Source organism: Rhinocladiella mackenziei, assembly GCF_000835555.1.
Source record: "Rhinocladiella mackenziei CBS 650.93 unplaced genomic scaffold supercont1.8, whole genome shotgun sequence".
NCBI lineage: Eukaryota > Fungi > Ascomycota > Eurotiomycetes > Chaetothyriales > Herpotrichiellaceae > Rhinocladiella > Rhinocladiella mackenziei.
In genome coordinates, this window is record NW_013550597.1 from 1,558,845 (window position 1) to 1,571,412 (window position 12,568).

The 12,568-nt window shown below is 51.8% G+C and overlaps 5 protein-coding genes across 5 annotated transcripts; all 5 read right to left on the reverse strand.

Annotated features, from left to right (window-relative positions):
• Positions 1 to 84: 84 nt before the first annotated feature.
• On the reverse strand, positions 85 to 2,253 carry Z518_10172 (uncharacterized protein; the record flags this gene model as incomplete). Its single annotated transcript, XM_013412788.1, has 1 exon — positions 85 to 2,253. One exon carries the CDS (start codon positions 2,251 to 2,253, stop codon positions 85 to 87), a length of 2,169 nt encoding a protein of 722 aa, XP_013268242.1.
• Positions 2,254 to 2,665: 412 nt separating this feature from the next.
• Z518_10173 (uncharacterized protein) lies at positions 2,666 to 3,752 on the reverse strand (the record flags this gene model as incomplete). The annotated part of the gene is made up of 3 exons (XM_013412789.1): positions 2,666 to 2,930; positions 3,000 to 3,132; positions 3,179 to 3,752. The coding sequence occupies 3 exons, from the start codon at positions 3,750 to 3,752 to the stop codon at positions 2,666 to 2,668; spliced, it is 972 nt and encodes a 323-aa protein (XP_013268243.1).
• A 484-nt stretch (positions 3,753 to 4,236) lies between these two features.
• On the reverse strand, positions 4,237 to 6,333 carry Z518_10174 (uncharacterized protein; the record flags this gene model as incomplete). Its single annotated transcript, XM_013412790.1, has 5 exons — positions 4,237 to 5,425; positions 5,497 to 5,816; positions 5,879 to 5,955; positions 6,073 to 6,280; positions 6,331 to 6,333. 5 exons carry the CDS (start codon positions 6,331 to 6,333, stop codon positions 4,237 to 4,239), a joined length of 1,797 nt encoding a protein of 598 aa, XP_013268244.1.
• Positions 6,334 to 7,133: 800 nt separating this feature from the next.
• Positions 7,134 to 8,350, reverse strand: Z518_10175 (uncharacterized protein; the record flags this gene model as incomplete). Its single annotated transcript, XM_013412791.1, has 3 exons — positions 7,134 to 7,377; positions 7,445 to 7,620; positions 7,682 to 8,350. The coding sequence occupies 3 exons, from the start codon at positions 8,348 to 8,350 to the stop codon at positions 7,134 to 7,136; spliced, it is 1,089 nt and encodes a 362-aa protein (XP_013268245.1).
• A 556-nt stretch (positions 8,351 to 8,906) lies between these two features.
• On the reverse strand, positions 8,907 to 11,169 carry Z518_10176 (uncharacterized protein; the record flags this gene model as incomplete). Its single annotated transcript, XM_013412792.1, has 2 exons — positions 8,907 to 9,343; positions 9,399 to 11,169. 2 exons carry the CDS (start codon positions 11,167 to 11,169, stop codon positions 8,907 to 8,909), a joined length of 2,208 nt encoding a protein of 735 aa, XP_013268246.1.
• Between the last annotated feature and the right edge of the window lie 1,399 nt (positions 11,170 to 12,568).

The following is a 12,568-nucleotide window of genomic DNA, read 5'->3' on the forward strand; positions in this document are numbered from 1 at the left end:
ACTTTTTCTGATTGTGTCAACAATATACAGGGGTATCGGCGGCCTTGTCGGAGTGGGATGTCATATTGGAGTAGCGCTCCCTCATCAGGCAGCGGAAAGGTCAATCAGTTTTCCTAGTGTCGTACATGCCTCTCGCAACAGCTCCCAGCGACATTCGGAGAGTGATTCTTGGACGACACCGAGTAGTCCAAGGGTCCTGTTCGTTCCCTTCAACGGACCATGCTGGTCCATCAAGCTGCTGAGCATATGAACGAGGTATTCCTCAGCACTGATTCTTTCGGATGACTTGCCCTCTGTTAAGATGCCAAAAGCCCACACAATGAGAGTAGCGTGATACAAACACCATGGCCGCAACGCTATATTGTCTTCCGATGCCCGATACCGTCTCCTCGTAAACATGATCTCCTGGATGAGCAATATGCAGTGGGAGAGCGTTCGTTTCGCCGTAGGGTGTTGGCACCAGGTCTGAATTCTCGATTTCGCTTTGGTATATTCATTTCTGGTGGTGCTGCTGCAGGTGAGAGACGGTGCTCCCGCAAACGTGTGGAAGTCGATCAGGTTGACATAAATGGTGACATGAGCCATGCGCTGGAGGGGCCTAGAGGCTTCGAGACACAGCGAAGGTTCCTGAGAGAGAAGTGAGAAAGACCACGTGTCAATAGCGCGGTCGAGGATTTCTTTCCAGCTGTCGTCGCCGATGGTGGAGGTCGGGGCCGACTCGGCACCGTGTTCCGAAGATCTCCCCGTCTCGATATCCGAAGCCATCAGATCGCGGGCCTGCATATGTTTGGTGACATTGAACAACCCATGAAGGAGGACAAAGCGTGCAAAGGGACTGCAGGTGGAAGGGATCGGTCGGCGTGACAGCAGAGCGCGTAAGGTGGGCAAGAATTGAGCAGCCTCCGGCGTTGTCAGAAGAGTTCTCTTCCAGCGAGAAGGGCTCGGGCTGTCCCAAAGCTCGTCCGCACATGGTAAGGGAAGGCGAACATCGCTGACGGAGAGTGCGGCTGTATGCCCGAAAATGGACGAATGCTGGGCATCCATGATAAAGGCAAAGTATGCGACACGCTTGAAGGACTCCTGTTCGATCCATAAATGCCAGGCGCGTTCGGTCGATGACGCGTGACTGGAGTGGTCGGTCCAATCGGACGAATAAGATCCCCCTCGTCGCATGAGAGTGATGACTGCACCATGGAATATATGGGCCATTTCATGACGCCTCCGGGTGGAAAACATCTTCTCGTATGCTTGAACGAGGAGTAAAGCTTGGAGACACCAAAGAGGAGCGGGTGGTTGGAAACTGCCGGAACTGAAAATCAGCCATCGCAGATGTTCGTGTATTCGTTCGGCGACGTGGTAATGGGCGGGGTCCGGTGACAAGGTGGCGCCCAGGGTGAGGACGGCCAAGAGCAGCAGAGGTGAAGGTTCTTGCAACGAGAATGACGCTTGATGCAGGATCGGAAAATGAGCGTTGTAATTGGAAAAGTAAATGTTGAAGAAGGACCGGAGGTTCACCGGGTCGAAAAACTGATCCTCGAGAATTTCTGGGGGAAGGGTATGAAGAGCTGCCCGTAGCCTGGCACGTAGACCCGACCAAGGGCCGACCGTGTGCGTCGGAGTGTCGGTGCTAGGTTGTTGTGATAACGTACTGACGGGAGAGGCGGAGGACAAGTCGTTGGGAACGGTGATACTCAAGGAAGGTCCCGTGTTGAAATCGTCTGTCAGAGGAACACTTCCAAAGAGCCAGTCGAGATCCTCAGCAAGACCGTGTCCACCATCGGATGAGTCAAAGATAACGTGATGGCCGAAATCCATCTCGGAGAATGGCAAGAAGTCAGGATAATGCAGGCTCTCCATTGGAACAGGACCAGGAGCAATATCCTGCGGCGGCGTCATCACCTCGTCCGCATTGACTGGGATATCCGATGATTGATCGGGAGCATCTGCTGGCGGAAGACCAGATCGAGAAGCTAGGGGATCAGGTACGTAGCCGCCCGAGTTGCGATAGGACATTCCACGTGCATGGCGTTTTTGATGCCTTTGGAGGAGATCGAGCCTGACGAAGTCTTTATGGCATATCTCACAGTTGTAAATTTTCTTGGGCCGATCTGAATTGACATCAGCATCTTTCGGGCTATTCGTTATGGAGAGAGGGTCCCAGCTCTTACGATTCAGGCGATGTCGACTTAAATGTTCTGGACGCTTGAAGGTCTTTCCACATCCTTGCACCGTGCAGACATGCCTCCCTGACATTAGGACCTGGATTCAAGATAGAGCAAGGGGGCCTGAATTGAGACGGAGGAGGTGAGGTTGGATGGTTCTACAGTAAGTGGTTCCCAATGGAGGTTGTGTATGCCTTGGCCCGCCCATCATCGGCTAGGCCTCCATTCGTCTAGCGGGAAACAGCCCCCCTAAATTGCTACGTGCACACCTATCTCCGAGTCTCTTTTGATATAGTATCATGCCGCCTGCGATACATGTTTCGCGTCCCCGCGCCTATTACATCGCCTACGAGAAGAGACCCTGAATCCCAAGGAGAAACTTTCCTGTGGTTTCAATCCTCACCGGCCATCCGAAATGTCGGAGAGCGGATCGGTTCAACCTGCGGGTGGTCCCTCTTCCCGCACAGGATACAGGTTATCAAGGAGCTGTCGGTTTCGTGATCTCACCCGTTGAACTCATACTTCGGCATTCCCTTCGCTCCCTCAGGCTTGAAACGAAACATGTGGCCACCCTCATCATCCTTCGTGGCATCAATGGCCTTGTCCCTTCCTGACGCGATGTACACAGTGTCAAAGTCTTGTCCACCCCAAGTCGTGCATGTCATGTTGTTTGCCGAGAAGACAATATCCTTCAAATGCTCGCCGCTTGGGCTGAAGACCATGACTCGATAGGAGGCATACATCGCGATCCAAAGGTTTCCATCCGTGCTGCCATGGTGAATATCGTCAATGTGGTGTTCGGAGCGAGGGCGCATCCAAGATCGAGAGTCAACTTACTCGACCACCATGCCATCAGGTTCGCCAAAAGACTTCCGTCGATCTATCAGGAGTCTTTTGTTGGAGATATTCCCGCTCTCCAAATCGAAATCGTACGCGAAGACCATCATCGCTATCGAGTCATTGAAGTACACTGGCACTGTCAGGGTTTATCCAATTTTGCAGCAGGAAAGACTTACTGGTCTGATTATCCGGACTCCACGCAAGACCATTGCCACAAATAATCCCTTTCTCCATCAGATGTAGACTGCCATCAGGGTCATATCGCCAAAGACGACCGAGAGGCTCCCCATAGTGTGCAGGTAACTTGTTCGCTCCGAACGCCATGGCTTTCCTGTCGATCTCGGCCAGCCAAAAACGCCCTTTTGCATCCACCCCTCCATCATTGAACCGTCGAATATCACGATCGCCGGTCGGAATAATTTCCTGGACCACCTCCAACTTACCCGTGGCTTCGTCCAGAAACGCAACACCCTGGAAGTATGCACAGACGTAGCTTCTGGGCTTATTCTGCCGGAAGAAAACCACCGTGACGCTGTCTTCGAGCTTGAGGATTCTTGCCTCTCCTTTCGCGTCGCCGGTATCTGGGTCCACGTGCAGAATGTACAGCTCTGGAGGCTCGCACAGGCAATCTACCCAGTGCAACGTGGAGTCACTTGCCCTATAGATGGGTGCTTCTCCCAAATTCATTCCGCTCCCGCAGCGATACCATGCTTTTCCACCTTGCAGCACTTCCAGCGTACTCGAGGCCATGCTGAAGTTGACTCTCAGAAACGCAATGACTTAAAAAAAAATAAAATTAAATTAAATAATTTTTTTTTTTTAAAAAAAAAATGAATGACAACGAGAGAGCGCAATAAGGTAGATCCCCTCTTCTAAGAAGACGACGGATTTTTAGACCGCCGGAGCTCGTCTAGGTACGATGTCCTGCACTTGTTGAATATAAAAAGGAACAGAAATCCGGCGTCGTACGTAAGTCGGTGGAAGACAATCATGACGGCAGCTCAAAGCTCATCTTTTCACGGAACCCTGGCCCAGCGATCTTTTTGCGCGGGAGGAGCAGCCTCAGGAAAAGCTACGCTGGGAAGAGATTGAGGAGCGTGAGTATGGCATGGAGTGGGAGAAGTGCCCGCGTAGGACGAAACCTCTTCATCCGCCTTTCCCGCGTAGAACCAAACCAAGGATGCAACGGACAACATCGGCAAAGGGCTGTTCGGGCTTGACCATCCAAGAGGGTTTATCGCTGAAACTCCGCCAGGCCCTTGACCTGATCTTGATCGACGTTTCCAATCGTCCCCGTAAACCCGCTATCCCTGATCAGACCACCGCCAGCCCCATTCGGCGGCACTGGTCGTTTTCCAACAACAATTGAAAGGATCTGTTCGACATCAACATTCTCAACTTTATCATCCGACGATCGCCACGCGACATGGTCATCCGGCCTGACGAGCACAGCGTCGCGCTCCCAGACTTTCCTCGCATGCATCTCGTCAGGGAGAAAGATGGACTTCAATGGAATCGCCATGTTTTTTGCGGCTGGTTCAAAAGCGGCGCTGAATCTTCCGTCCGGTGTGAAATCGACAAGCGAGAATTCCCTCCCCACCCCGAATAGATCGAAGATGCTGGTCTTTCCATCATTCAGGAAAATATGCGGGGCCCTCGCCCCCGGCCAAGTTGAAGGGATATAGTGTCTTTCGTTCCATTCGGGTTCTTTGGTATTCTTGTCGGGCACGATGACAGGGGATCCGTGGTATCGATACCCTAATTCAATGCCGTGGTCTTTATTTTCACCGTCAAATTTGGTGACGTGCCCGGCAATCTGGGCGCGGATATGTTCTCCCTCGGGCGTCTTCGAAGTCACTGCATCGCCCGTCTTGTTCACCAGTTCCTTGTACATCGAATGGACTTGCCAGTGGACACCCGATCTTTCGATATTCCTTGCCGCAACGGGTCGTCGTTCGTCCTCGTAAGACTGCAGCAGCGCCGGTCCACCGTAGCCCGAGAGCACGGCAGCCAATTTCCAGCCAATGTCGAAACTGTCACCAACGGCTGTGTTCATTCCATACCCCCCGGTAGGGATGTTTTGATGCGCAGCATCACCCGATAGAAACACCCGGCCGTGGGGGGAGATATATTTCTCGGCGATGCAGATGTTCGGTCTCCAGGAGCTGGTCACCAGGATTTCGTCGATGTCAATGGGATATGGTGCTAGTGAGCCCCCGAGAGCTCGATAGACGGCTTCTTTGGGATCCAGCGTGGATGTGTCGAAGTCCAGCGGCAAGGGAATATGAGCGGTCCACGTGTCGACCTCATCCTGCGCGATGATCACATGGCCGCTGGTGAAGAAGATATGCCAGAATTGGCCCTGACGCTGGATTCTAGACAGATCTCGCGATTTGAAATGGACCAAAAAGAGCATAGCGGGCCTGCAGCGGTCAAGTTAATTGAGCCCACGGTCAGGGGGGAGTGGTTGCGTTGAAACCTCCATGGCACTTACACCGGACCTCCGATCAGCTTGCTCTCGAACGATTTTCGAACTCGACTACCGCCACCATCACAACCAATAACATATTGTGCCTGAACGATATGCGTCTCCCCAGAAATATCAGTCAGTTCACCCTCGACTCCCGTATCTGACTCGATGAGACTCTCGAGCTTCATGCCGAAATACGAGTCAACCAGCGGTTCTGCCTGAATACGTGGTTTCAACCACGCTTCGAAAATTGCCTGGGAACATCTTTGATATGGCTCTCTGGGCATGGAACCATCGTTGTGCTCTTTGATGTGTTCATACCACCAATCTGGCGATGGTAGGTCCTACCGCTGCGTTAGAGTGAGAGACTTCGAGAAGGGTAGTTTGGGTTCAAAGAGGATGATACCCATTTCGCAATGACTTCGCCTCCGTCCGAGAGTCCGGAACTGATGTTCACGTCAAAGGAGTAACGTGGAGGCACTCCTTGACATATCAAGCATCGTTAGCTACAATCCAAACCTGGCCAAATTTGGGTCTGATGGGAAGTAATGTCACCGTGAACGTACACAATGTCAGACATCGGACATAGACATGACATACCGACTTTTCTTAACCCCTGATCAACCTTTAATCGCTTCAGCAACTCCATGCTCCGACAATTCGTGATGTCCATTTTGGGCCATTTTGTCGTGTCGAGATTCCTCTCGACAAGCATGCATTTGATCCCATTTGCGGCAAGTTGTAGCGAGGCGATTAGGCCTGATGGACCGGCGCCGACGACGAGGACCGGCGTTTTGTGCCTGATGACCTGCCATACTGGTCAAATATGTAAAAATCAAACGGTGACCAAGGCAATACCATTTCGAACTTCTGGGCACAGTGATTGAAGAGTGAAAGCTTACTATGAGCCTTACAACGACATGGATTCTGACTCTGTCGCGTAGGTGTGGATATATATGAAACTATCAAGGTGATGGATGTGGTACTCTACTCCGTCTGGAAATACTCCGCAAATCCACTGCCCCGAAGAACATTTTTGTTCACCTCGCTTGTACGACCGGGAAATTACTGATGCCAATCCGGCATTTAGCTGTGTTGCCGGAGCCTGAAGCCCTAGAAACCCAGATCTACAGTAGTCCCTCCAGCCAATAATCCGAGGCGGGGTTGATCACACTTCGTTCAATGATTTGGGGGCCTAAGAGGCGTAATGCAGTTTGGTTGGATGTTCCCGAAGGATTCCATCTGTGAGCAGTGGTCCGTCGGGGCGCGGGCTTTCGACTTTTGGCGTGGCCGGCATTGATGGTGACGCCGTCAACACCTGTTGTACACTGACTAAGCGAATGAACCAAGTGATGGGAAATTGTGGGAGCCAGCCAAATACCGAGGTAGGCTGGAAAGGAAGACGTTCCGCCGAGAATGAAGTCAAATTGATACTGTCATGAACAAACGAGACCTGCTATGCCATACTGTACCAAGCCAAAATATACCTTGGCTCACGGGTAATCATCAACCAAGGAACTAGTGTAGCGTACGAAATGGCTGAAAAAGAACGAGGCGATCGGATCCATTCGTATGTTGTAAGAGATCCTCTGTCAAGTCATGCAAATCCTGGCGTCGTAGGAACATCATACCTCCTACAAAAGCTAGTATTTCGGATAAGATTATGCCGTCACGACCGGTCGCGCAGGCAACTTGGCTGGCTTCCCCTCCATTACATCCGGGGCCTCGGGCATAGGCAATTCCTTCCCAGCATCCTCGATCTTCCCCGACAAAAAGGCCAATGGAATATTCGGTCCCCACACATGTAACGTGTCCGGGGCCGCAGCCTCTCTTCCAAAGGGTGTGCCTTCATTCACTAGGTCGCCGTCACTGTAGTGTTCGACGATGTTTCCGGAGCCATCGAACCTAACAAACCCCCCGTCAGGATCAAGTTCTCAAACGAGAAAGAAGGGGGCTCGGCTCGTTGGCTTACCAATAATCAAAGATCTGACTTCCAAGTACATGTCGTCCGATACCCCAGCAGTTCGTCCATCCTTTGGCGCGGAGCCAGTCGTGTCCCAGAGTCTGAGTGTCGAAGTCGTTGATTTCGTAGCTCGAATGATGGATATGTACGGGAGGCCCTTCGGGACCGGATGCGAGGAAGAAACTCTAAAACAGCCAAACAAGCCTGGTCAGTTTTTTTAGAGAAATAGCAACAAGCTAAACGTACGTGATGATCAACCCATTCCGCTCCCAAATCAATATGGCAGAAACACGTCTCATCCTTGCCCGTTGTCGGATTGAACACCGCATCCGATGGTTTCAGATTCATCAACTTCGTATACCACTCGAGTGTCTTCTCGAATTTACTCCCGGGGACCACGAAGCCATAATGTCCCAGCTTATGCACGGGGCTCGGGCCCTGCTTGAATCTGCGAAATGTGCCCTTCCGCGGCTTCTCCATAGCTTGATTAGGGATCGGGGTCGTTTTTTCCAGATTTGATGGTACCAGTTCATCCTTTTCTCGTAATTTCTGACCATAAACGAATCCAACGCGCAATCCATTGAGATCTTCAATCGTGACGAATTTCCCCCCGCCCGGAGCATCAGACTCGGTAATGGGTGATGCTTTCGGATAGGAAGCAGCAACTTCTAGGTCCTCCAGCGTGTCGACGGCCCAAAATCCGCCCATGAAATGGCGCCTGGAGTCGGGGGATTTCTCAGCCACATAGACGAAGGGTTGTACGCCATAGCCGCGGAGATAGACTCGGTCCCCAGATGGTGTCCGGTGTGCTTCGACGAAGCCGAAGTCGAAGAGAAACGACAAGGCTTTGTCCAAGTCTGGATGTTGATAGACAACGTGTGCGAGGCGGACGACGCGGATTTGTTTGGGTGCCATCTTACATGAATCTTGAATTAGATTGAAACCGTGAAGATGATTGTATATTTGCGTGTTAGAGGTCTGAGGACGGCTGTTTCTGATCCCTTTTAGGTTTGAAACGTTGCCCTTTCATATATGGATGTCAATGTCTCTCGATGCCTCGAAGTGGCGAGAGGGCCCGCCTAGCTTTCCATCCGATCGCCCGTCCCGTATGACTCAACCCCGCCTTGCCCCGTGAGGCCCGTTGCCAGGGTACAGTTAGCATTTCGTGATCAAATCCAGGCCAAGGTGGATGACCCGAGTCAAGAGTTGAAGCCGGGGAAGGACGGCCTTGCATCAACGCCGGTCACGTGACAGAGCTCTGATCTACTGAATGGGCAAACTGCGTCAGCCAAAAATCCCGGGGACAGGGATTCTCCAGGCCAGGTTGACGGAGCAGTGCCCATTTGGAGTTTCAGCGGAAACAGAATAGAATAACGGAGCCCGTCCGATGTGGGTCGAGATCCTCCTGGTGTAGGTTGGGATGGTACCCCTGCCGAACTCTTTTTTCCCGTATGAGATTGCCTAGCCCTGACTATGTTAGCATGAAGTCTGTATCTCGATAGCTGCCGCCAAAGAAATCAGAGAATCCAAATTCAATCTCATTGCTTCCGTCATATATGGTCTGTTGCAGTGGCGGAAGATTCTGAGGATCAAACATGGGAGCCTGATAACTCGTCACATTCGCTGGGTCGGGCATGCTCAAGGACGCAGCATATTCCTCTTGTTGCCGAGTTTGGTTTTGGATCTGTGGTGGTGGTGCTTGTTGTTGCTGCATGTCCAAACGACTCGGACGCGAGGTATTTTCGGTCGTCATCGGACTATTTCGGTCCCGGCGGTTGAGTTCAGGTGGAAGGACATTTGGGCTACTGGTGCTCAGTCGTGGCATTCGGAAGAACAGTGCATACCGTCGGGCTAGTTGTTTTTCCTCGGCATTCACTGTGCCGCCTCGTTCGAGGATTTTTGCCAGTTCTTCAACGTGGTAAGTCTGGGCGACACAAATAAAGGGGACGTGATCGAGCCTTACCTAACACCACGGAGCCCAATTTCCATTTCTCCGCAAAATGGGATAGAACGAGTTTGGCCATTTCATGACTGGATGAAAGGAGAGGTTGTGTTCTAAGAACATCGCCATCCACCGCGTATGGTGGCAGCATCATGCACGTGAAGAAAGGGTGTGCGACGGCAATATACCGGGAATCCCATAGACTGATGATGCGGGATAATTCGATGGCACGTAGACGGATGGGCGATGTACCACTGCCACTCATACTGGACACGCTGCGGTCATCATTTTCGGTGGTGGCGATTCCGGAGACCATGAAAGATGTAGCCTTCAGCATCAGATGGGTACCAATGACCCAGTTGCAACGTGCAAATGTGGATGGAGTATAAGTCAAAGTCTCGGCGTCCAGTCGAAGGGGAGGAGGAAGTGCGAGCTTGAAGCAGCAGATTTCATTTTCCAAAGTCAGCTTTTCCTCGGCCGAGACATCTTGCCTTTGCTGGAGTCGATCGTGAACGGTAGCCATAAAATTATTTGCCACGAGAAACCACGCTCTTTCGTCTTGATTGCGGCTGCCTTGTAATGATCTCCAGGATTGACCCGGAATCAAGACAAGTTCAGAAGATGGGACATCCGTTTCGGAAAACCAAGCCTCGTCGGAGATGGGTAAGGCGACACACATCCTCTTTCGGTCGATGGAAAAAGGTTTCCGAGAGACGGTCGAAGCAAATGTGTCGAGTTCCCAAACTAACCACCAGGCTCGTCTCATTTCTTCCTTTTCCACCGAATCCACCGAGGAAATAGGAGTCCAGTCGTCGTCATCTATCTCAGACAGGCCCAGATCGTATGCTAAGCGGACGCAGACTCCGATGAGGATCCAACCCTGATGAGTCGGACCGGACGTGTAGAAATAGAATGCGAGGAGGATGCAACCTTGCAGATACATCAAAGTGGGGGCCCGGAGTGAGCGAGCCTGACTATACACTGCTCGGGCTCGTTCAGCAAACTCATGTCCTCTCTTTTCGGCCGGAACCGTGGCGAATTTAGGATGGTTGGAAAACCGAGCGGACATGGCAAACATGCTGTAAAACAGGAGAGACTCATCGACGGACAAGTACTGTATGACATGGCCACCCACCCGAAGTTTGTGCTCGTAGCGGGCTTGAAAGCGCGGCCGGTGGAGGATGGGCAGCCACGGCTGAACCTTGTCAAAAAACAAGTTGACCAAATCCACCGCCATGGAACACGAGATTTCGCCATCGGATCCGGAGACCGTGGGCGGTGATGTCGGTTTGGCATTGAAATCCATCGATTCGCGAAGAGGCGACGGCACTGAAGAGTGGCCATCAACGTCTGCTCCCTCGTCGTCCACATCCTCCCCGTCAGGCGGTGAACCGGCGCCGTGGATGATTTCCAGAGACGAATCGTGGGACGCGGCGCCATGATCTTGCGATGTATTGATCTCGGCGAGAAGACCTTTGAGGGAATCTTGGAGAAATGATTGAGAGATCTCGCGTCGGCCATCAGGGACACCGGTGCCCCGAGATGCAGCTTCGAGGACTTGAACCAATTTGGATATACTGTCGCTGAGTCTTCGAGATTGAACCTTGGGTTGAGGCTTGCGAGCAGTAGGTTTCTTTCGCTTGGAAGGAAAATGACAGGTGTTTCCAGTGCGTGAGCAGAGGCCACATATGGGACGTCTCATGTCACATTTTGTCTTTTTTCGGTTGCATTCCTGACAGGCTCGACGCGGTTCCAGTGGTGAATGATGTTGCGGGTCTTTCGCGTCAGCCATTGTAATAGATGAAGGAGCTGCGTGGCTCGAGGGAAAGCGGAGTGAATCATGTAAGTGGTTGGAGATGAACCTACATGATCTGGTCAACGGTGATGATGATGAGGACGTGGATAAGACTGAGGTTGAGATGGAGTTGTGTATTACATCAGCCACTGCCATCAGCCCTGTTGACGAGGCGCCAGTGCCAAAGCGCCGCTTGGGCCGGCCTCTTTGCGGAGAGGAAGAAGCGGGGGATTCTGCGGCAACCTCCCTCCAACAAATCCTTATTCACTAAATAATCTTTGCGGCTGATGAGGCTGATGAATCATGACATTCTTCGTTCAAAGTAACTCAACTACGGATACATGGACAGAGGATCTATTCCTTCGAAACAGTGCTTCCTTGGGGAAAGGCAAGAAAATGCTGGGTTGAAGATCGGGAATTACAATCCTCTCTCAGCATACATCCTCCAGAAAGTTGCTCCTGGCTGAATGTGGCCCTTCAACAAGTCCGGCAGCTCGTCTCACGACTGGTGCTCGAGTTCCATCGAGCTTGTCCTTGCCCATGACCACCCATGAAACCAGTGTAATGGAAATTGCATTGATTGTGTTTTTATCCGAGGACCAACGAGCAGAACTGGCCCGAAGAAATCTGGCCATTGGAGCAGCAGAGCACCGGACAATAGTCAAGGGTTCCCTTCTGGGAGCCAAGTCCGATACACTTTCATCAGGCAGCCTGTATTTGGTGACTTGCCATCACCACGACATGAGCGTAAAACTCTTTGGCCATCGCCACCGCTGTAGAATTCAAAGGTTAGGCATTTATACCAACTTATATCATAATGGTGCCATGTGACAATAGCAGTCATTATTAGGGCTGATCGTAGGTACGCCTCACATACGCGGACCAATACATACGATGCATCTGCAAGAGTTGCCGGCCGCCAGAAAGGCGCCCAAGCCTTTTTGCTTCTGCAATTGATCGTTATATACGACGAGGAAACACCCATCAAGCTCTGATCTGCGCCGTCCCAGGCACCGATCGTCGAGTTGAGAAAAGAAGAGTTGGATATGGCCATCTCGTGTGAAAAACCTCCGTTCGAGTCTGGTAGGCACTTGGTGGAGTCTTTTCCTCTGAACAGCCCGTAGCCAAGTCGTTGCGGGTTGCTCGCCTAGCGCTCTCTTTTTTAGTTTTCGGCCCCTGCAGGCCTCGTGGGGTGACCCTCTCCCTTTAGCGACCGTTACTGTTAGGGTATGGCCCTAGGACACTTACATCGTGTAGGCATTGATAGACTTTCCGGTGCAGGGGCGCTAGGAATTTTTGTTGGACGTGGGTGATCGCCTCTTGGATCTAGTTTTACTGGTCATCAAACACCATTGGCCTCGACAGGATGCTTTCTATGGTTGAGACGCCGAAGAGT